Source organism: Xyrauchen texanus, chromosome 5 (assembly GCF_025860055.1).
Source record: "Xyrauchen texanus isolate HMW12.3.18 chromosome 5, RBS_HiC_50CHRs, whole genome shotgun sequence".
In the NCBI taxonomy this organism is placed as follows: domain Eukaryota; kingdom Metazoa; phylum Chordata; class Actinopteri; order Cypriniformes; family Catostomidae; genus Xyrauchen; species Xyrauchen texanus.
The window spans coordinates 31,659,631-31,685,153 of NC_068280.1; the positions used below are offsets into that span (position 1 = coordinate 31,659,631).

General features: G+C 43.6%; 1 protein-coding gene across 1 annotated transcript in view; it reads left to right on the forward strand.

Moving 5' to 3' along the window:
- adgrl3.1 (adhesion G protein-coupled receptor L3.1) overlaps window positions 1–25,523 on the forward strand; it is a 207,760-nt gene that overhangs the window by 66,113 nt on the left and 116,124 nt on the right. Inside the window, exons 2-3 of the mRNA XM_052127560.1 lie at window positions 491–623; window positions 21,706–21,919. Coding sequence (XP_051983520.1) covers window positions 509–623; window positions 21,706–21,919 — 329 coding nt within the window. The 5' untranslated portion in view covers window positions 491–508. The remainder of the gene's footprint in view (window positions 1–490; window positions 624–21,705; window positions 21,920–25,523) is intronic.

The window sequence follows — 25,523 nt, forward strand, 5'->3', positions numbered from 1 at the left end:
GCTAACTAAATAAATTCCTTAATTTTTGAATATTTAAAGCTTTTGCGTTTAAAGACAGCATGAAACCACATTTGTGTCTTGTTTATCTTCTGTAATGTGACCTATCTCTGATTATTTCTGGTATTCTTATTCAATAATGATGGGTGGACTTTATTTTATCCATTGGGATTTGATTGGATGGGCTATGATATTATTGGTTGATATTATTTTTTCCAGTCTGTGCAACTTTGATTACATAATCTGAATAGAAAAGTCATTTGAGAGGCAGAGAAAGTGATTACATTTTGATGAAAGATTATGAAACCAAACTTTTTTTCTTCTTCAGAATTACATGCACTGATGGATCTTACATAAAGTCCATGATCATATATAAAGAAAGTAAATAGGGTCAGTTTTGAACTTTTACTTTTCCTAGCATTTGTAGAATAAAATTGAAACAGTACATTTTTCTTTACTTTGTGTCTGTGTATTTTGTTTGTCTTGCTTTTAGGTGTGTTTGTCAGAGAGGATGGCTCTAAGGTGTGTGAGACGGAACTTCAGCAAGTCAGTGCAGAGGTCATCAGTGGTCATGTGGGCCACACGCCTACTCTTGCTCTTCACCCTATTTACACCCGTCACACTCGGTAAGACACACAGACACCGAGTCTCAATAAGTGTGAGAGGTTTTCTGACCAGTTGACGGATCCGTCACTTGCCCAGTCAGGCCAGTGCCTACATTCTTACATTTCAACAATGTAGATGTGTTTATGCATTGCAAAGTGAAACATTTAGAAAATTCTGTTGAATTCAATTTGTCACCAAGGTAGCATTTTTATGCTAGTTTTGGGATATTGCATAAAATTGCTGGATGGAAGCTAGTGGTCAACCGATATATCGCAGAGGCCAAGAAATCGGACGATATTCAGACTTTTTTAAATTATTGGCATCGACCAATACATTTTCCTGTTTGGCCAATTTTGTTTCTTGAGGGCGCTGAAAACCGCCTGCTTGCATATGAAGCGACTGATAGATGTAAACAACCAGTCACAGTCCGTTTTGTTGTTATATGCCATCACGTTACTACAATAATAGACCGGTGTGCAACACAGTCTCATTTAAACGGTCGGCATATCAGAGCCGGCAGACACGTTTGAGCTCATAATGTTTAAGCACTTGTCTGTTTCATTCACCCTCTCTCCTCAACAGTTCCCTGTTTCTCTTAAGGGTCTTGACTAATGATTAAAAAGGCAAATATCAATAAAACTAATGTTGTATACCACCTGTGGATACCTCGTTTAAAAATGTTTTATACACAAACCTCACAAAGCAGATCCAGCATCCTGTGGAGCACGTGTTCTATCAGCCTCTCCTCAGCAGGTTCCAGTAACTTTTAGCTTTCTTTTCTAATGATATAAAGCAAATATCAATAAAATATATACCATTTGCAAATATGCAGATATCTTGATTAAACAGATGTAATTTAGCTAACCCTCACGAAAATCCAGCATTTTTTTTCCTGTAAAAGTGCTCATCTAATATCTTCCACTGAAGCACGTATTCCACCAGCCAGAATCAAAACTTCAGGATCAAGATCAGGATCAAAAGTTCCTTTGATTCATAAATTATGACGGTCACTCTGTGATAGTCCAAGCAGGCGATCTTCAGGGTAAAAGCACTTCATGTGTGCTATAAGTAAATGTCTTATTCATTGTGTACTGTATTGGTTTGATTCTGTATTTTCTGAGTAAATGTGATTGCTAATGGTTGCTGTACTACAGTGTACTGTTATTTTCTTGTTCCTAATATATACAAATTTCTTCATGTGCAAATAAATAACTAACATTTGATGACTAAACATAAATCTGAAGAAACAGTTATCTACCATTTAAAATACAATATAATTTTTTTTATTCATCGGCATCGGCCATTAAAAAACCCATATCGGTCGACCACTAATGGAATCACCAAGATGCAAATAAAATCTTCAAAATGTGCATAAAAACTTGTATGCTCGCTTGAGGTGGATTCAGTTTTTATTTGATAAGAAGACATGCAAAAACTACGATGGATACACATTTACCGAATATATTCCTATTGAGTTTATACAGAAATAAAGATGTGCATCAAACAAATTATGACTGCCTCAACAAGCCATGGGAATTCATAATTCAGAGCAATTTGTCTGCAAGCTCTAAACCACAAGTAGGAAATTATTACATTTAATAAGAAGCCACAATGGCTTCATTTTCCATTTTCATTTCAATTTTGCAGCAATTTTGTTCTCTTATACATATGGGATGTAATGCTGCTTTATTCGATAATTATTTTTGAGAATTTGTATGTGATTTTACACAATTAAATTTGCAACTTGGATGGAAACATATCTAGCGATGAGGTTTTCTTTAAATTGGAATGTCAGTCTCAGGTCAGATACTGTGTTTAAATAGGCCTACTTGTACTCATACTTGGAAAAAAAATTAAATGCTCTGATACCAAAACCGATACCATCTGACTTAAGAATGTAATTCTGTAAACATAAAACCGTGATAAATCCTAGTATGATAATTAAACAGCAAAGTCTGCAGTTTAATTAAATATATAGTTTGAATGTGCTGTGCACTTCAAACTGAATGTGTGAAGCCGGCTGCTCATAAAATGAAAACAACGCATCATGAGCATCACTCATGCTCTTGTGTGTAGTGGATGACAGAGAGCAAAGTGCTTATTTACTTAAAACTGTGCAGCACATAAAGGCTACATATTAATTTAATTCAATTGCAGCTTTTCGTGGTTTAATAATTACACTGGGTTCTGTAGCAACCTGCTTTTCCGGAAGTGAGAAGTTGCCATCAAAAACAGACTGAAACCGAAAGGTCTTTAGTCAGTTTTCTGCCAAAATAAAATATCTATTTAAATGGGGGGCGGGGGGTCATCTTCAAATGGCCCTACATATTAACATGCAGAGGTGCCTTTGTTCACATTTGCAAAAGAATCCTTATTGATAGAAAGATTTACATATAGGTTACTCTTGTATGTTTTTATTTTTGACTTTTGAGTTAGTTGCTGGAACCAATGAAGTCAGTAGGTCAGCTCTCTTGGTTTAGTTTAGTTATTATTTTTATATAATTTGTAATTTACTAATTTGTGATTTTTGATCATTTTATAACATCTAAAAATTACTATTTTGATGATGTCTTTTGAGTAACATTAGCTGAGAAGTAATAAACAGACTGTCCTCAAATCATCAGTTTCACAGTTCTGTATTTTAAAACTCCAACATAAAATAAAAAAAAAAATTGTTTTCGGTATTGACAGGTACCGAAGAGGAACTGTACTTGTACTCATTATCCCTAGGCGAAATTGTGATTGTGGCTTGTGTTAGTCTTGGAAGCATCAGTTAGAATAGGTTGAATATTCAAAACAAATCAGTAATGTTTTGCATTATACAGCATCATTTTCCAGTTAAAGAGTTGTTCAAAATGTATAGTTGTCACAGAGTTACATCATAACATTTCCAGATATTATTGCAAATTACAAATAGTAATAAATATTAGTTGTTTGTAGTTGGGGGTATTTTTATTTATTTTTTATGACACACACACACACACACACACACACACACACACACACACACACACACACACATATACATATATATGAGAGAGAGATAAAGATAAAAACTATAAATATAAGCTAAAAAGGTAAATAGTGATACTCTGTTTGTGGTTGGGCCAATGAAATGTGGCAGGGCAAGAATTAATCTGAACTACTGGGCCAGCAAAAAAAAAAACCTTATTGTTGAGCCATGCACACCTACACACTAAACCCAATTATTTCAAGTTGTGTTGTTTTCGGCAGCGATAGATAAATGAGATGTCTTACTGCTTTTATTTGTTTAGTTTTCCCCCCAACCTTGAAGTGTCGACTGTCAAACAAGCCAAATGAGACCAAACCGCACAGCTCGCAAATCCTCAGTGAAAATTCCTCAAAGTTTTTTTCTTATTATTAAAAGTTTTGGAAACTACTAAATGAGACATCTCTACTCTTGCAATAAATAATTTATGAGCAATCTCTGACTTTTTTAACCACTCTGCATCCGTTATGATCAAAACGCTATATTTACACATACATAGAAACACAAACACACAAACATATGGGGGAGAGAAATATGAAACACAAATAACTTTCAAAGCCTTTTAATAGAAGGCTCCATTTCGAGTGAAAGATGAAATATAGCTGGTTGATTTTTCTGTAAAAGAGCCATTTTATGGGCCGATCTATAACTATAAAAATTGTGTGAATGTGTGTGAACCTGTTAAAAGTGTGTGAGATAGAGTGCAGATGTAAGAGGATCTGACAGATCAATAATCAGAGATATAGACGTCTAGACTCTCTCTCTGTGTGTTTGTGTGTGTGTGGCGTTTGTAGCACATGTGAGCGTGACCGTGTGTGCATGTTGGTTTCTCAAGGGGTAACATTTTGAGCTTAGAAGACATTGGGGAATTGGCACGGGGGGGGGAGAAATTCTGAAGACTGTACTGTTCGCGTGTTTCAATGCAGTTACAATAAATACCGACAAAAGCTTTCAATCTTTAAAAAGACGCAAAAGCAGAATGAACATATCATAATTGTGGTCCATACATTTTGTGTGCTATATTTCATGTCTTCTGAAGTCTATGTGAACCAATGTGATTGGTTTGTGTGAGAAACAGACATTTTAGTCATTTCCTGGTTATATTGAATCGCAAATCAATACTATATGTGTAATATATATATAAACTTTTTTGCCAGTACTCGTAATGGCAAAAAATGCCCAGTCCTTTATTTTTTTGTTTGTAGCATATGATATAAGAATCATAATTAGAGATGCACCGATTGCAATTTTCTTGGCCGATTCCGATTTCCGATTTTTTGCAAGTGTGACCTGTCGATACCAATTTTTCCCGATTCCGATTTTCTTTCTAAGAACTTTTATTGACCGCATATACAAACAAAATCTACCTTTCTTCAATGCAACATTTTATTTTCATAATAAAATAAATTATTACACATTACAATTTCCCCCAAACTGCACTAAGTTACAGGATCTTCTCTCACTTAAACAACTCTCAAAATAAAGTGCTCTGTGACTGGAAAGAGGTAGAAATAACAATTAACTGCAAATGAGTTGCTTTATATAACAGATGTCATTTTCCGCTATTTTTATAAATGGACCTTTTTCTCTTTATTACTCATCCAATACGCTCAACTTACGTTAGATGTCCAAATATCCAGTTGCCAGATCTTGAATGAAATGCATCCTACTCACACAATCGACACATCATACACATTACAAATCATTTATGACCTCAACCTGGCAACCTACAACCCATTTGCGCTGTTGATATCTGCGTAGGCAGAAGACGCGGGATGTTAAATCAAGCATCACTGGTAGAGGGGAGGAGAAGAATCAGCTGGTGCTCCGGTGAAAAAAACTAAATATACATGTACATTTAACAACAGCTGGATGGAAGAATTTAATTTACATTTACATTTACATTTATTCATTTGGCAGACGCTTTTATCCAAAGCGACTTACAAAAGAGGAAGAACATCAGCGAATCATCTTAGGGAGACAGTGGTACAAAAAGTGCCATATTACAAAGTTTCACTATCATCATAATAGTATACAAAACAGATTTAAGTGCAACAAGAAATGTAAATATATATCTTTTTTTTTTTTTTTTTTTTATTGACCGGTTAAGTGCTTTTGGAAAAGATGTGTTTTTAGCCGTTTTTTGAAGATAGAGAGTGAGTTAGCTTCCCGGATTGAGTTGGGAAGGTCATTCCACCACCGTGGTATGATGAAACTGAAAGTCCGGGAAAGTGAATTTCATATCCCGAAGCCATATCGGCAATGCCCACGCCTTTTGCATTGTGTGTCGCACTGATTTTAATATCAGACACGGTGGGAAAAATTACGTTACTCAGCACATTAAATCACAACAGCACAATTTGTATGTATTTAGCCTGCCTCTGCCATTCAGCACCCCACTTCCCCTCTCCTGGATTTGTGTACCCAAATGTTAACAGATAACAGGCTGCGTGTGTGACATGACACGAGATTAAACAACTCGGGCATCGCAACGTCGGAAAAGTACCTCCTACTTTTAGCTTCTTTCTTCAAATGGGCATTTTCAGCTGGGTGATGGTGTTTTAAATGTCTATGTTTGTTGTTCCAAAAGTTGTTGTGGTGGTTCCCCCGTGGTTTACTTTGGCCTTACAATTATTACACATTTCGAACTTTATGTATTCTTCACTCACAGTGAAGATCTTCCACACCAATGACATGTTTACGTGCGGCTGTGACGTTATTGCCTGCGCCGCTGTCAACAAAACGGACCGGCTTGGAAACGGAAAGACGTGAGGCTGACCGGCCGGTTACCGGTTCGGCCGAGCATGTGGAAAATCGGCTAATTCCGGTCCCTGGCCGGTCGATCGGTGCATCTCTAATCAAAATGAGCTTTACTGGCTAAGTGTGCTCACACATAAATGGGATTTGTTTTGGAAACAGGAGCTCTAAGCACTTATATATTATATATTAAATATATTATATAGACAAAAAATATTAAAAGAATCAACAGATGGAGAAATTTAGACAGAGTAAACAGGAAAAGTGAAACCTATGTACAGGTGTGTGCAAATTTGGTAAAGTGTATTGTAACAATATAAATAAATATATATTTACATAACAGACATGCAAATGCGTAATGCCAGAGAATATTGCACAGTAAAGACAGTAAAACGTTTTTTTAACAGGCTATTCTAAGCCTAGTAATATGTATAATTGCATAATATAATTTTAAGGGTAATTGGTAATATATATATATATATAGAAGTTTATATGCACTTAGTTTGAAGACATTAAAACCAATTTTTTAAACACTCCACAGATTTAATATTAATAATATATTTAATATAACAAACTCTGTTGTCACTCACTCGATGTTGTGTCAATGTAGGGAAACTAGGGGTCACTCTTGGGAGCCCCAAACACCTCTGATGTTTTAAGAAAAGACCAAATGAAAATTGGTGAGTGGAATTTGTATGCCACTCCCCAGACATATGGGTATAAAAGGAGCTGGTGTGCAACCACTCATTCAGATTTTTTCTTTGGATCGTAGTGGTGTTGATGCTTTCCACTACCAATCCATTCACCTCTGCAAGAAAGCAAAGAGCGATCCCCGTGTCTGCCTGGATTTTACGGTACATTACATTACATTATCCCCTCTCGGACAGATAAGTGCGGAGAACACCCCTGGGTGCTTCAGCAGCGTGTATTGAACTAAAATATTTCCCCTTAAAAACAGTATATTTCTCCTTAAAAAAGATTGTATATTCCCTATAAGAGTGGGAACTGACAGAAAGCGTCTTTTTAAAGATGCCTTTCCGGTTATGTAGAGTTCCTGTTACGATCGTTATCTCTCCGCTTCTGACGGTCACGATCGCTGCCTTACATGTCTGGGCTCCAGACCTGCTGAAACAGCATTCGTGTCCGCACTGCAAGAACATGACTATGGCCAAGTTGTGATTGCGGCTTTCCTTCGTCAGAGGGAAAGCCACTCCAGCCGCTCTTAGCCTCGGTTCTTCTGCCCGTGAGCACAAGACCGCGACGGTTAGCGCTGGGGCGGTTTGGAGACTTCAATGGAAGTAACTAGGCCGGGGGAATTCCCATGGACCTCCCATTCCCCAGCACGCTCATGTCGAGTTCCGGGATGAGCCAGCCGGCCCGCCTCAGAGCGGGTTCGACCACTCATACGGCGCTCAGGATGAGGATGATATATCGATAGCAGCGTTAGAGAGCTGGTTGCTTCAGTCCGCTGCAGAGGACTCGGCTGGCTGCCGCCTTTGAGTGTGGCCGCCCAGTGTGGCCACCCAATTGCCTGAAGGCATTCAGGAGGAGAACAGTGGTCACACTGAAACAATTTCAGAGGCTCCTGGGGCATAAGGCATCCTCAGCGGCAGTCACGCCCCTCGGGTTGATGCATATGAGACTGCTTCAGCACTGGTTTCAGAGTTGTGTCCCGAGATGGGCATGGCACCGTGGCACGCATCACATGGCTATCACGCCGATCTGTCAACGCTTGTTCAGCCCTTGCTTGGTCCTGGCATTTCTATGGGCCGGGGTTCCCCAAGAGCAGGTCTCCAGGCGAGTCGGCATCATGACAGATGCCTCCAAGTCTGGCCGTGGCGCCATTTGCAATGGGCACTTAGCCGCAGGTTCCTAGACAGGCCATTGTCTGCGTTGGCACATCAAATGCCTCGAGTTGCTTGCAGTACAGCTAGCCCTGTGGAGGCTTTGGACATTGATCCAGGGCAAGCATGTGTTGGTCCAGATAGACAATACAGCGACGGTAGCATACATAAACCACCAAGGCAGTTTGCGCTCACCCCACATCTCTCCTGCCATCTTCTCCCGTGGAGCCAGCAGCTTCTCAATTCGCTGCGGGCCACTCATATCTCTAGCAAACTCAGTCGCGCAGCAGATGTGCTGTCACTGCAGGTGACGCGCAGGGGAGAGTGGAGGCTCTACCCCCAGGTGGTCCGACTGATTTGGTGTTGATGCGACGAGGCACAGGTAGACCTGTTTGCATCCCGGGAACCCTCCCACTGCCCGCTGTGGTATTCCCTGTGCGAGGCCCCCCCACGGCAAGGATGAACTGGCACCCAGCTGGCCCCGGGGTCTTTGCAAGTATGCGTTTTCCCCCAGTGAGCCTACTTGCACAGACGTTATGCAAGGTCAGAGAGGATGAGGAACAGGTCTTGTTGGTAGTACCCTACTGGCTCACCCAGACTTGGTTCTCGGAACTCACACTTCTCGTGACAGCCCCTCCCTGGCAAATTCCCCTGAGGAAGGACCTTCTTTTTCAGGGACAAGGCACGATTTGGCACCCGCAACCAGACCTCTGGAACCTCAATGTCTGCCACTAGGACAGGACGCGGAAGATCTGAGTGGCCTACCACCCACGGTGGTAGACACTATCACTCAGGCCAGAGGCCCTTCTACCAGGCGACTGTAAACGTTGAAGTGGCACCTATTCGTGAATTGGTGTCCTTCCCGAGCCGAAGACCCACAGAGTTTTGCAGTCGGGTCAGTGCTTTCCTTCCAGCAAGAGAGGTTGGAGGGGAGACTGTCCCCCTCCACCTTGAAGGTGTAAGTTGCCACTATAGTGGCACACCCCGACGCAGTATACAGTAAGTATTTGGGGAAGCACAACCTAATCATCAGGTTCCTTAGAGGCGCCAGGAGGTTGAATCCTCCCAGGTCGCACCTCGTTCCCTCATGGGATCTCTCTGTGGTGCTGCTGGGCCTACAGAGAGACCCTTTGGAGCCCTTAGAGTCAGTTGAGCTGAAAGCCCTCTCCTTGAAGACGGCCCGTCCTGACTGCGCTCACCTCCATCAAGTGGGTTGGTGACCTGCAAGCATTCTCTGTTAGTGAAACATGCCTAGAGTTCTGTCTGGTGTACTCTCATGTGATTTTGAGACCATGGCCGGGCTATGTGCCCAAGGTTCCCTCTACCCTCTATAAAGATCAGCTGGTGAACCTACAAGCACTGCTCTGGGAGCAGGCAGTCCCAGCCTTGTCATTGCTGTGTTTGGTATGCACGTTGCGTATCTACTTGGACTACACAGAGAACTTTAGACGCTCCGTTTTGGGGACAAAGAGGATTGCCCACTGGATTGTGGACGCCATCGCGTTGGCATACAAGGCCCAGGGTGCGCTGTCCCTTTTGGGACTCCGAGCGCACACTACCAGGAGCATAGCATCCTCCTTGGCCAACGGTGCCTCTCTAACAGACATCTGTAGAACAGTGGGCTGGGCAACCCCCAATAGATTTTATTATCTCTGGGTTGAGCCAGTTTTGTCACATGTGTTGGTAGGTACAAACAGGTAAGGATGCAGGCAGCTGGGCAGGTGTTCCACTGCCACACAAGCACCTTTACTCATCGAGGGGAAGACGTGTGCTTTTTCATCCACGTGAGTTCCCGGGATCGGTGAACTATGGATTCCTCCCCCAGCACCTGCGGAAAGCAAATTCGGTGGAGGAATTCGATGCCCGACCCAGTACTGTGTCAGTATGCCATGTTCAGGTCAGCCCCTGTACTGGGATAGGTCCTCCATATGTGTTGGTTCCATGTCGGTAACCCTATATGCATTCTCTGTTAGTGAAACATGCCTAGAGTTTGGTCGGCATACTCTCATGTGATCCTGAGACCCTGGCCGGGCTATGTGCCCAAGGTTCCCACTACCCTCTTTAAAGATCAGGTGGTGAACCTACAAGCACTGCTCCGGGAGGAGGCAGACCCTTCCATGGTATGTCTACCTTCCACGGTATGGTAGACCTGTGTCTTCCCTTGGGCAGAGTCCCCTCTGCCACCGGTCGCTGTGCTTGTTGGGCTCCGTCCCTTCTGTGTAGTACCTATCACTGGGACTTCTCCACTTGCAACATTTTCGACAAATCTCAGTAAGACCATGTGATGTATTTCCACACAATTACAGGGAATGGTCTCCTCTGTGTCTTTTTCCAAGGACACCTACCCTTTCAGCTGGAATCAAGTGAGTTATTTCTCTGGGAGAAGAAAGAAAAGAACCAGCAGGTTCGGCCCATTCCCATTGTGGGCATATCTGACCAATTTCCAAATGCCTGAAGGTACCACATTCGTCTGTCCAAACAATAGTATGCAAGTATAAACACCATGGACTATATAGCCATCATACCACTCAGGAAGGAGACACATTCTATCTCTAAGAGCTGAACATAGTTTGGTGTGAAAATGCAAATCAAACCAGAACAACAGCAAAGAACCTTGTGAAGATGCTGGAGGAAACAGGAAGTCAAGTATCTATATCCACAGTAAAATTAGTCCTATATCAACATAACCTGAAAGGCTGCTCAGCAAGGGAGAAGCCACTGATCCATAACCACCATAAAAAAGCCAGACAACAGTTTGCAAGTGCACATGGGGACAAAGATCTTACTTTTTGGAGAAATGTCTTCTGGTCTAATGAAACAAAATAGTAACTGTTTGGCCATAATTACCATTGTTATGTTTGGAGGAAAAAGGGTGAGGCTTTCAAGACGAAGAACACCATCTCACAGTGAACAGTGAAGCTTGGGGTGGCAGCATCATGTGGTGGGGGTGATTTGCTGCTGGAGGGACTGGTGCACTTAACAAAATAGATGGCATCATGAGGAAGGAAAATTATGTGCATATATTAAAGCAACATCTCAAGACATCAGCCAGGAAGTTAAAGCTTGGTCACCATTGGGTCTTCCAAATGGAAAATGACCCTGTGGCAGGGCGGAGGGCGGGGCCAGGTCGTGATCCTACGCACCCGGTCCCGTATTAGGCTAATCAAGCCTCCGAGGTATAAAGGTCGACTGCAGGGTGTCGTGCGAGAGAGAGAGAACGTTAGCGGACATGTCCGTCATGTGTGTTTTTGTGTCTTTGTTTTAAGTTTCTCATTAAAAATATTATTTATATTGAAAAGCCGGTTCTCGCCTCCTCCTTTCCATTGATCCCTTTACACTGGTGCTGAAGCCCGGGAAGGAGGAGGGATACGGCGTAATAGAGTTCTCACCACTACCGTCCACCCCAACGGAGCAGCTGCGGCCATCTGACGGGGGACGAGGAGCCCAACCGACTGAAGAGGATAATGGCCGCCGATCGCGAGGGGAGAAGGGGCTCCTAACCGACCGGCTGGAGCGGTCAGGGCCGCTGCCAGGGACGGAGGAGTTCCCTACCAGCCGCTGAAACGCGGCAGGGTTTAAGACCGCCGACCGCGAGCGGGGAGGGGCTCACTGCCGACCGCCTGAAGAACCGCTGCCAGGGGAGGGGGAGACCCCTTCTGTTCCCCGATAATGCGGCGGGGTGTTCCGTCCGCCAGGGGCTGGAGGACTGCCTCAGATCCGCCCGGAGAGGCGCGGCTGTTGTCCGATAGAGGGTGGAGGAGTGACCGAGGAACAAGCTGCGGCGTATCGGAGAACTGGCGAGTAAGAGTTTTGTTTTTTCATCTCTCTCTCCTCTCTCTCTCACTGTCGCCCTGCCACATTCCTTTATACCTCGGAGGCTTCATTAGCCTAATACGGGACCGGGTGCGTAGGATCACGACCCGGCCTGCCCTCCGCCCTGCCACAGACCCCAAGCATACCTCCAAAGTTATGGAAAATTGGCTTAAGGACAACAAAGTCAAGGTGTTGGAGTGGCCATCACAAAGCCCTGACCTCAATCCAATAGAAAATTTGTGGGCAGAACTGAAAAAGCACGTGTGAACAAGGAGGCCTGCAAACCTGACACAGTTACACCAGTTCCCCGTCTGTCGCTCTCTTCGACGTTGTGTCGGAGAAGCGACACTAGGGGTCTCTCTTGAGCACCGAATATACCTCTGCCCCTATATCTATGAAAAAAGGCCAATGAGAAGTTGGCAGTCAGTATTTGCATACCCCGCCCCCGGACATACGGGTACAAAGGTGAGGCAAATACTAGAGTTCATTCAGAAACTTTCTTCGGAGCCGATGGTTGTGCATGCTGTTCGTGTGAAATCACACCAGTTCCAGTATTCCTCTGACGCTCTGCATGCTGTTGGATTGAGGGCGCATTACAGCACCGATTTCTCCTTCTTGCACTGCAGTGCAAATTGCCCCTAGGTGCTTCAACAGTGCAGAAACCCAAACTCTAAGAGACTTAAAAGAGTGATTGTCTCTAAAAGAGCAATACACAGCGGCGCTGAACGTCCTTTTCAGGACGCTTCTTTTTAAAGACATGTTTCCGCCTCTGTGTAGTTTCTGGATGCGGTTGATTTCTCCCAAGGCAGCGTTTTTATGAATGGTCTATGTTTTCAGGGCGAGAACATAGCCATGACAGCATTGCGGTCGCAGGCTTTCTTTTGTCATGAGAGAAAGCCACTTCAGCTGCCCCACGTGCCTCGCCTCTTTCCCACGGGATTGGGACAGGTGGCGCGGGCGATGAAGGCGATTTGGGGACAATGATGGGCTGTGTTCGCCGGGTAAATCCCCGCGAACCACCCGCCTCCCCAGCACGCTTGCTGGCTTCCGTCTGAGCTCGGGATGATCGATTTCTCTCCAATGGGTTATGTTCTCAGTGTGAGAACATAGCTGAGGCAGCATTGAGCATCTGATGTTGATGGCTCGTCTGCGCCGCCACATTCGGGTCTGCGCGCCCAGTCTGAGCCTGATGCACAGAGGTCCGCTATGCTTTCCTCGCGAGCGTGAAGCTGGACCGGAAAATCCAGTCACTCGGCCAGACGATGGCCACCCTCGTGGTCCAGGAACGACACCTATGGACGAACCTGGTCGAGATGCGTGAGACCGACAAGGTAGTCGCTTTCTCGACGCCCAGTCTCCAGGTTCCGCCTCTTCGGCTAAACCATCGAGGACTTTACCCAACAGTTCTCCGCGGTGAAGAAACAGACGGAGGCGATCTCTCAGATCCTGCTCCACCGCAAGCCTGCCGCCTTGGGCCATGCCCCATCTGCTCGAAGAGGGCGTCCCCCTGTGATGTAACAACAAGCTGCTCCGCCTCAACCTGGGCCCTGCTCTCAGCCATGCGTTGAGCGCTCCGCAGGAAGTAGACGCCCCCGTCTCACGGACCCCTATGGACCCGGAAGGCTCCCAGACGCTCCTGAGACGGAAGACCCAGAGCTCAAGACGTTAGCTACGGAGATGGTAAGACCACTCCGTTCCCCGTTGGAGGGCCGGGAGCGATACACAAATTCTCAATATAAGAGCTATTGCCTTTTGTCTCTGGGTCATCTGGCCCGCAAATGCCGTTCTCACGCCACCAGATCTCAACAGTCCCGGCATGCTGGATGCGGTCCCAGACCTGCCTTCAGCCCCACGACTGTCCCCCGGCCAGCCGGTTCTGACGAGTCCAGAGGACGCCATTACAAGACCTCCTCCTCAGTCACTAACCCGCCCCCTGCCGGGTGTGCAGAGCAAGGTAAGTGCTTCAAGTCTTTTCTCAGCACCAGAGCCTACGGCGTACTACCTGCTTCGCCCCGCTGGGTACGTCAAAAATACTCGTCCCTTTGGTGCTCCTAGCACGGAGATTGGATGCGTGGCTCTCACTTCCTAACCCGTCTCGCTGGCTGTCCCGGACCATCCCACTCGGTTACGCAATTCAGTTTGCCAAGGCCCCCGCCCCCCTTCGCGGGCGTCCGCATTGCTGCAGTGCACGGCCAACACGCCAAACTCCTGCGCACGGAGATCACTACTCTTCTACTCAAAGACGCGATAAAGCCTGTCCCTCCAACCGAAATGAAGAAGGGTTTCTACAGCCCTTACTTCATTGTACCCAAGAAAGGCGGCGGCTTACGACCGATCTTGGACCTGCAAATTTTCAATCGAGTGCTGCTCAAACTCCCATTCAAAATGCTCACGCACAAGTGTATCTTGACATGCGTCCAGCACCTAGATTGGTTTGCAGCGTTAGACCTGAAGGACGCGTACTTCCACGTCTCAATCTTGCCGTGACACCGACCCTTTCTACAGTTTGCGTTCGACGGCCAGGCATTCCAGTACAAAGTCCTCCCCTTCGGCATGTCTCTGTCCCCTCGCGTCTTCACGAAAGTCGCAGAGGCAGCTCTTGCCCCGCTCTGAGAAGCCGGCATCTGCATACTCAATTACCTCAACGACTGGCTCATACTGGCCCACTCCCGAGAGTTACTATGCGCTCACAGAGACCAGGTGCTCAGGCACCTCAGCCACTTGGGGCTTCAGGTCAACCGAGAAAAGAGCAAGCTCACCCCGGTTCAGAGCATCTCCTTTCTCGGCATGGAGTTAGACTCAGTCTCAATGTCCGCACGTCTCACCAATGAGCTTGCGCAGTCAGTGCTGAAATGCTTCGCCAAATTCAGGCCGGGCACAACGGTCCCTCTAAAACGCTTCCAGAGGCTCCTGGGGCATATAGCATCCTCCGCCGCAACCACGCATCTGGGGTTGATGCATATGAGACCGCTTCAGCACTGGCGTCAGACTTGATTCCCGAGACGAGCATGGCGCCACGGCACGCACCATGTGACAATCACCCTCGCCTGCCGAAAAACACTAAAACCCTGGACAGACCTCTGCTTTATACGGGCAGGAGTGCCCCTGCAGCAGGTGTCCCGACACGTCCTGGTCACTACCGACGCCTCCAGATTGGGGTGGGGTGCCGTGTGCAAAGGGACACGCAGCTGCGGGCCTTTGGAGAGGGGCCCCACTGCGCTGGCATATCAGTTGCCTAGAGTTGTTGATTGTTTTCTTTGCCCTGCAGAAGTTTCTCCCATTAATTCGAGACAAACATGTCATAATCAGGTCAGACAGCACCACTGCGGTAGCGTACATAAATCGCCAAGGCGGAGTACGCTCCTGCCACATGTCATGACTCGCCCGTCGTCTCCTCCTTTGGAGTCACGACAACGCTTGCCCAGTGGAGAGTGGAGGCTTCACCCCCAGTCGGTCCAGCTGATTTGGGAACGATTCGGCAGAGTCCAGGTAGACCTGCTTGCCTCCCGAGAGACCTCCTATTGCCCGCTCTGGTACGCCCGAACAGAGGCTCCCCCTTGGGGCAGACGCGCTGGCACACAGCTGGCCCGTGGGGCTACGCAATATGCATTTCCCCCAGTGAGCCTTCTTGCACAGGTGCTGTGCAAGGTCAGGGAGGATGAGGAACAAGTCACACTAGTGGCTCCCTATTGGCCCAACCGGGCCTGGTGTTCCTCGCGGCAGCCCCTCCCTTGCAAATTCTACTGAATGTAAGGGCCCCGGCTGTTTATTGCTCTATGCGAGAAACATAGAGAGAAAAGAGGTCCGGCCAGGCTTGGCCCGTTCCCAGGTTGGCAAGTGTCGCCTTGTTCCCCTGTCTAGTGTAACCAGAAGGATTCTGATGTCTTTTTTGGGGCATTGGGGAAGGGTACGTGCAGTCTAACACAGCCGGTCATTTGGCACGTAAGAAATACCTGCCTGCTCCTGTGTTAGCAGAACACGTACACGGCTCAGCGCATGGCGGATTTAAATTGGACCCCTAGTGTCGCTTCTCCGACACAACGTCGAAGAGAGCGACAGACGGGGAACGTCTAGGCTACGAATGTAACCTCCGTTCCCTGATGGAGGGAACGAGACGTTGTGTCTTCCCAGCCACGTTGCTGAGCCAAACCGCTGTAGTGGCCAGAACCATTTCCGGCTCCTCAGAAAAATCCTGAATGAACTCTAGTATTTGCCTCACCTTTGTACCCGTATGTCCGGAGGCGGGGTATGCAAATACTGACTGCCAACTTCTCATTGGCCTTTTTTCATAGATCAGAGGTATATTTGGTGCTCAAGAGAGACCCCTAGTGTCGCTTCTCTGACACAACGTCTCGTTCCCTCCATCAGGGAACGGAGGTTACATTCGTAACCTAGACATTCAGTCTGGAGGAATGTGCCAAAATTCCAGCAACTTATTGTGAGAAGCTTGTGGAAGGCTACCCAAAATGTTTGACCCAAGTTAAACAGTTTAAAGGCAATGCTACCAAATACTAACAAAGTATGTGTAAACTTCTGACCTACTGTGAATGTGATGAAATCAATTAAAGCTGAAATAAATGTGTTTGTGTGTCTGTGTCTGTGTGTCTGTGTGTGTGTGTGTGTGTGTATGTGTGTATATATACACTCACCTAAAGGATTATTAGGAACACCATACTAATACTGTGTTTGACCCCCTTTCGCCTTCAGAACTGCCTTAATTCTACGTGGCATTGATTCAACAAGGTGCTGAAAGCATTCTTTAGAAATGTTGGCCCATATTGATAGGATAGCATCTTGCAGTTGATGGAGATTTGTGGGATGCACATCCAGGGCACGAAGCTCCCGTTCCACCACATCCCAAAGATGCTCTATTGGGTTGAGATCTAGTGACTGTGGGGGCCATTTTAGTACAGTGAACTCATTGTCATGTTCAAGAAACCAATTTGAAATGATTCGAGCTTTGTGACATGGTGCATTATCCTGCTGGAAGTAGCCATCAGAGGATGGGTATATGGTGGCCATAAAGGGATGGACATGGTCAGAAACAATGCTCAGGTAGGCCGTGGCATTTAAACGATGCCCAATTATCACTAAGGGGCCTAAAGTGTGCCAAGAAAACATCCCCCACACCATTACTCCACCACCAGCAGCCTGCACAGTGGTAACAAGGCATGATGGATCCATGTTCTCATTCTGTTTACGCCAAATTCTGACTCTACCATCTAAATGTCTCAACAGAAATCGAGACTCATCTGACCAGGCAACATTTTTCCAGTCTTCAACTGTCCAATTTTGGTGAGCTCTTGCAAATTGTAGCCTCTTTTTCCTATTTGGAGTGGAGATGAGTGGTACCCGGTGGGGTCTTCTGCTGTTGTAGCCCATCCGCCTCAAGGTTGTGCGTGTTGTGGCTTCACAAATGCTTTGCTGCATACCTCGGTTGTAACGAGTGGTTATTTCAGGCAAAGTTGCTCTTCTATCAGCTTGAATCAGTCGGCCCATTCTCCTCTGACCTCTAGCATCAACAAGGCATTTTCGCCCACAGGACTGCCACATACTGGATGTTTTTCCCTTTTCACACCATTCTTTGTAAACCCTAGAAATGGTTGTGCGTGAAAATCCCAGTAACTGAGCAGATTGTGAAATACTCAGACCGGCCCGTCTGGCACCAACAACCATGCCACGCTCAAAATTGCTTAAATCACCTTTCTTTCCCATTCTGACATTCAGTTTGGAGTTCAGGAGATTGTCTTGACCAGGACCACACCCCTAAATTTATTGAAGCAACTGCCATGTGATTGGTTGATTAGATAATTGCATTAATGAGCAATTGAACAGGTGTTCCTAATAATCCTTTAGGTGAGCAGATATATATATATATATATATATATGTATATATATATATCTGTATATAATTGGGTTGTCAAACAATTACATTTTTTTAATCAAATGAATAACATGATCTGTCAATTTAATTGATCTAATTAACCTCATATATCAATATTTATGAGAAAGGCCCCCAAATAAAGATACTTTTGTATAATAATTAAAACAATTAGAAATATACTATATTGTAAATATAATAATTCAGATTACATAATATACATATGTGGCAGCAGACAATAGAGTGAACAGTAAGCATAAAGTGGCATAAAAGTAAAAAAATATATTTTGTTTATTTCCATAATATTGAACATAACCCTGTTATTGGCCTACATCCATCTGAGCTATTAAATGTTGGTCTAGGTTCTCATGAGTCAGAGGGTTCTTTAAGAGCATCTCACTTTGGTTGCGCTGCATTTCACTAGTTTACACCATCATCATTCAGAATAGTTATGTGAATTGGATCAACCGATTCATCTAAAAAAAAATGTTTTTATGAATCAGCCATTGCATCAAGAGTTTCAGTGAACAATGACTTACATTTCTGTTTCACACACATAGCTATCACATGGCTTCTGAAGATATAGCACACATTTAATATTTTTATGACATTATTTTGTGCTTTTTTTTGTCATTTTGGAGCTTGACAACCCTAGAACTCATTCACTTTCATTGTAAGGAAAAGTGCAGCCAAGATATTAACCAAAAATCTGTCTTTTTTTTCACGGAAGAAAGTAAGTTATTCAGGTTTTGAACAATTTGAGGGTTATTAAATAATGACAGAATTTTAGTTTTTGGTTGAACTGTTCCTTTAACAATCACTCAGTGTCCTTCTCACCACCTTCAACACTCACCTCTCTCTTCTGTCTCTCATTGACGTTCTCTGTATCTCTGTAATACACACATTCATTCACCCGCTCTGCTTTTTTCTCATTGCCATCGATTGGTTCTTTTCTCTAACGCTCACCTTCTACTGGTCTCAAGGGCACTGAAACGCAGTTCCAACCTGACTGCAGCCTTCCTGGCTGCACTCAATCCTATTTAAACCAATAAACCACATTATACCCATAAGCCCTTTCTGTTCCATACATTCAGCCCTGCCCACACACTTATGCACATAGTCATTTCTGTTGGGCTTTGCGTTCTGTTCGGATAAGAAGTGTTCTGGTGCTGTCAGTACCTTGTGTGTGTGTGTGTGTGTGCTTGTCAGTTTATTCACAACATAAATGATTACAGTGACGACAGTATAATCCTGAATCTTGATTGGATGATGTTGTTTCACCCCTATGATTTATTTGTTCTCCTCTTCTCGCTAATCAGAGACAGCAGCGGAATATGAAATTAACTCATGCAGACAGTCAAGTGTCATTCAAATCCTTTAGATTCATTTCATAAGAGCATATGTGTGTCTTTGTCTGAGGCACTACAGTGGTGTTTGTTGGGTTGGTGTGTGTCTATGGCTATACGTCATGCAAGTAAAGAAGTGCGTTGCTAGGGTAACAGGAAAGGAGTGGCGGTAAAGAATGTAATTTTTGATTTAAGTGTGAATGGGTGTAATTTAAAGAGAGATTATTACTCAGGCCCTGATCACGCGATAGATGGGACTTTTTGTGAGATCTTTATATCCTATAAAAAAGAATCGTTTTCTTCTGGTGAGGTATTTTGTGTCCTGTATTCCTCTTTGTACTTGCCTTCTCTCTCAAACACACACACACACACACACACACACACACACACACACACACACACACACACACACACACACACACACGTAGTGTTTCCATGTTTTATGGGGACTTTCCATAGACATAATGTTTTTTATACTGTACAAACTATATATTCTATCCCCTAAACCTAACCCTACCCCTACACCTAAACCTCACAGAAAACTTTCTGCATTTTTACATTTTCAAAAAACATAATTTAGTATGATTTATAAGCTGTTTTCTTCATGGGGACCGACAAAATGTCCCCACAAGGTCAAAAATTTCGGGTTTTACTATCCTTATGGGGACATTTGGTCCCCACAAAGTGATAAATACACGCTCACACACACACACACACACACACACACACACACACACACACACACACACTTTTATATGCAACTATATGAATGGATACACAACATTGACTTCTGTTGTTTATATAGCTTATTATAATTTCTAGACACCCTGAACCTACCCACAATGTGCAGGCAAATAAATATTCAGTTCTTAATTTTTTATTTGTAGCACCTGATTTAAGAATCAGAAAGAGCTTTATTGGCCAAGTGTGCTCACACATAAAAGGGATTTGTTTTGGAAACAGGAGCTCTGAGCACCTAAATATATTATATAGACCAAAAATATTAAGAGTTAACAGAGTAAACAGGAAAAGCGAAAAAGTAAACCTATGTACAGGTGCGTGCAAATTGGGGATAGTACGGAGCCCCTTAGAGGACAGGGCGGGAATTTGTTTTCTGAAAAAGTTTTGCATGCCCTCACAATAAATGTACCATGGTTTTACCATAGTAACCATATTTTAACCATGATATGTGTATTGAAACAATAGTGATAATACAGGAAAACAAAAACTATGGTAATAAAAATCTAAATGTTGTAGGTATTATGGTTTTAATATGCTAATAGCATAGTTTTACAATGGTTTTATTATAGTAATGTTGTGGTGACAATTTAGATGCCTAAACATACCATTAACCATAACATTAGATAACAACATTAGTTAACATGAACTGACAATTAATAATACTTTTACAACATGTATTAATCTTGGTTAATGTTGATTTTTACATAAACATTTTTAAAATCTAAATTTGTATATGTTAACATCAGTTAATTCACTATGAACTAACATGGACTAACAATTAACAATTGTGTTTTTATTAATTAGCATTAACAAAGATAATAAATATTGTAAAAATATTTTGTTCATTGTTAGTTAATGATACGTAATGCATTTACTAACAAATATCACCTTATAATAAAGTGCTACCATGATTGTAGACTGTAGTAACCATAGATTTGGCAGAAAACATTATGATTTTTATCACCATAGTTTTAATTTTCCGGTATTATTGATATGATTTTACTACGAATATCAAGGTAAAAATAAGGTTACTGTTGTAAAACCATATCATTATTGCGATGGAACTGCTATTTCAGAAAAAATTTCCCACTCTGTACTCTAAGGGGCTCTGTAATATAGTGCATTGTAACAATACAAGTAAATATTTATTTACATAACAGACATGCAAATGCGTAATGCCAGAGAATATTGCACAGTAAAGACCCTAATATAGTTTTAACATGCAATTCTAGGCCTAGTAATATGTATCATTGCATAAAATAATTGATGTTGATTTAATTTGATGGGTAATTGGTAATAAATATTGAATACAATTATTTAGTTTGAGAATTTATGTTAATTGATTAAATTGATGTATTAGACATAAAAGAATGAGACAGTAAAAATGTTTATATTAGTAAAATTAAATATTCCCCTATAAAAGTAAAAAAAATATACCCCTGAAAAGGAAATCCAGGGGCCAAATATTACGACTTTATTAACACTGCTCCAAAAAGTATAGATATGTAAACCAAACACCCCCTCCCCACCAAAACACACACACACAGCTTTTATTATTAGCTCTTACAAAAAAAAAATTCAATCTTATATGAGAGAGCATGTGCATCGAAGAAAGCTGGAGAACATTTAGATTTTTTATAGTCTGTTGTAATCGTGTAATAATAAGAAAACCAAAATAATATTTTTGTCACTCTTTCTCTTTCTCTGCAGTTTTAAGTCGTGCTCCGGTGCCTATGGCTGTGGTGCGTCGAGAGTTGTCATGTGAGGGCTATCCTATTGAACTGCGCTGCCCAGGCACGGATGTCATTATGATCGAGCTCGCCAATTATGGCCGCACAGATGACAAGATCTGTGACTCGGACCCCGCTCAGATGGAGAACACTCGCTGCTATCTGCCTGACGCCTACAAGATTATGGGCTTCAGGTACTATTGTAATCTCATTGTAGTGATGTCTTTGTATGTGTTAGTATATGGCTACGTACACACAGCTTCTCCTGAGAGTGCTTAATTCCATTCTGTACACACAGAGTTTGGTTATTTATGAGAATGACAATCCAAAAAAAATCCACATACCATGAACTGAACTGATCAACTAGCTGTTAAAGCAGTGACATCACTCTCCTTTAGACACTGACAGTTTATCTGAGGTGAAGTATGTGTCAAGATTGTTTCTCACATCACTGTTTAAAAAAACAACAACAAAAAAAAACTATTCCTTTTACATTTATGGTAAAAAGGCTGTGGTTGCATATGTACATAACAAAACATTAATATTTCAAACAAAATATAATCAAATATGATGGGTTTTGCATGTACTTCTGGGCACACCCTATTATTTATTATTACAGTTTAAGCAATTTTTAATAAAGAAAATACATGTATTGTTTTGTTAAACATTAACACTGTGGCCTGGTGCCTGTGGCCGAATCACAGCAGTGCTGATATAGGGCCATATCGCACTCTTGCTTGTGTGATATTGCTTAAATATATATATATATATATATATATATATATATATATATATATATATATATATATATATATATATATATCATTTTATTTTATTTTTATAATATTTATAGAATTTTTGTAAAATTTGTTTTTTTCATTAAAATTATGAAATTGGTTGGTTATATTTATTTAATCAAAATTAGCTAATGTCTAAAGGCTGATTTATACTTCCGCACCGAACCTACAACTTAAGCTTCGCATAGGGGCCAACATGGTGGTTTACCATGTATAGTGTTGGTGTATTTGCATTGTTCTGTGAGGTACACAGCCAAAATGCTAGTGCATTGAGAGAAAATGTCTTAATTTCTAAAATAAACCATGTCATAAATAAACAAAAGCAATGACATTCGTGGATTCAAAATATGTGTTAAATTATTGTAGAATTCATTTAATAATCACATTAAATAATACTTTCTAGTGTATAAAGAAACAAAACACTTACTGCTTTTCAGCCGGCTATGTCAAATCATAAAACACACACAAGAACACGAACAAGTTACGTGCATCTCTCTCTTGTCTGCCGCTGTAACGCGAGGCCGGTGTGGCACGCAGGTGGAAGTCATTCGCCACTCATCTGCCCAGACGCCGCTCATCTCCACCCTGCTCACCACTTACCCTTATCGCTGAACTCAGGTCAGGGATCCCCCCCCACCACACATTTATATGGAGGGAGCATCGACAGGTCTCACCGGTGCCTGGGAGGGGGAACTGGGCGAAAGCAGATAGGGGAGAGGGAGAGGAGAGAGAGGAGCTCGCCATCGAGTGGTCCTTGGCCCGCTGTCCTGCTTCCGTCAATTCCTTCCAGTTGCCGTTTGACGCGGAGCACCAGCTCCACCGGATCGAACGCTCCCTTTGTGTCACGACCCCTAGTCAGCGGCGAGGACTCCTTGGACGCTGCATCCTTCCTCCTTCCCAGGTTTCGGCACCAGTGTAACAATGAATGATGGCAAAGGAGGAAGCTGGGACCAGCTTGACAAACACATAGCTATTTAATAACACTTTTATGTGTATAAAGAAATAAAAACATACCCTGCTTTTCAGTCAGCTACGTAATATCATAAAACACACACAAGAAGTTACGTGCATCTCGTGCCGCTGTCTCTTCTCCTGAAATATTCCCGCCTCCCCTCACTGAAATGCTCTGCTCGGCTCAGCCCTGCTCACCACGAGTTGCATTTGAATTTTCTCACAAATTAGAAGTGTTTTCATAACTTATGAAATATCCTTATTTTATTGTACACCATAGTGTCAAACGTACAGTCAAAACATCATACTGATCAGAAAGTTCTCGAGTAGGATACAACAAATATTGTGTCACTCACATACTTAATTTACTGTATATCGTGTAAAAGCCCAGGAAAAAATCACAGAGTTTAAAAGTTGTAAACAGATGCGTCTTTTTATCACATATTCACTTGTAAATTCATGAAACATAAACAGAATATAAAAACAGCGGTTGCTCCCGAAAAACAAAAGGAGTTCAAATACAAGGTGACGCGATCACTGATCAGTTGAGATGAGACATGGATCTTAAAATAATTCTGGAGAAATTGCGCCGCTACCATAGGTTAAAAAACTGACCAACCACAGGTGTTGTTGTCTACGACACTTTGTTATAATTTTGGATAGATGGATTTCAGGCTAAGCTGTAAAAGACATAGCTACGCGTAGCATGTGCCGTAGGTTTGAATCTGATGTATATATCGGCTTTAAAATGTAAAACTGTTTTCACTGATGTTTCTTGTTATCAAAATGTCAACCATCGCAATTTCGGGAGCCTCCTGTATTTCATTCACTCATGAAACCAGGGCCGTCATGTACCTATTAATTTGAAGGGACACCAGTGCTGATTATGGCTCACTTGGTGCCCTAGTGTCACGAACCCCGCTCCCTCGCTCCGCCCCCTCGAGCTTCCACGCTCGTTCCGCCCCCTCGAGCTCGCACGCTCCTTTTGCTCCCTCGAGCTTGCACGCTCGTTTAGCTCCCTCGAGCTCGTACGCTCGTTCCGCCCCCTCGAGCTCGCACGCTCGTTTTGCTCCCTCGAGCTCGCACGCTCGTTTTGCTCCCTCGAGCTCGCACGCTCGTTTTGCTCCTACGAGCTCTCATGCTCGTTAGCAGGTCTCCCTCCTCGGGCTCGCATGCCCACTCTCCTATCGCCAGAACATTATGTACACCTGCACTCGTCTCAATCTCCACATTAGTTTCACCTGTACTCGTCTCATCACCTTTCATTGTTTACACCTGCACTTTCCCCTATATATATCACTGCCTGTCTAGTTTTGAACTCCTCTTGTCCTTCTCTTAGCTTGCCAGCTCCCCTTGTTCCCCTGTCTTTTGCTCCCCACTAGTCCCGGCTAGTTACTCTGATCCTGTTTCCCGGCTTCGACCCCCCACTCTCGTTGACCACTCTCTCCCGGATTTGCCCCTTTACTCCACTTTGATTCCCCGGCTTTTGACCCTATGCTTCCCTCGACAACTCTTCTCTGGATTTACCCTGTTTGTACTTTTGCCTGCACTGCTATTAAATAAAAGCAGTTTCCTCCGACATTGTGACTGTCTCATCTTGTGTGTGTGTGTGTGCGGGTTACAAAATAACCAACCTCACCGTAGACAGTCACAATACGCGTAATACAGTAGCTCCCCGCGCTGAGGATTCGCGCAGCTCACTAGAGCGGAGGTACACGTCACATTCAGCGCGAGGAGCTACTGTTTGGAGAGATGACCACGCGCTCACGGCCCAGGGGCAGCAGGTATGCACTATTTCTGATTTATTTCACCCTGTTTCACCTGTGTCTGCCCCTGAGCCCGTTTATGCATTTCGGAGTGCCGTGAGCCTTCAACCCCTGAGAGGTTTGACGGCTCTTCGGTGCTTACCAAGAGTTTTTCGTGCAAGGCAGCGGTTGTGTAACTCATAACCCGTCCTTGACATTATGGAGCCAGCGGCCCGACTCTTGGTTTTGCGCCAGGGGAGCCAACCCTTAGAGGCTTATGTTGTGGATTTTTGTGCCCTGGCTAA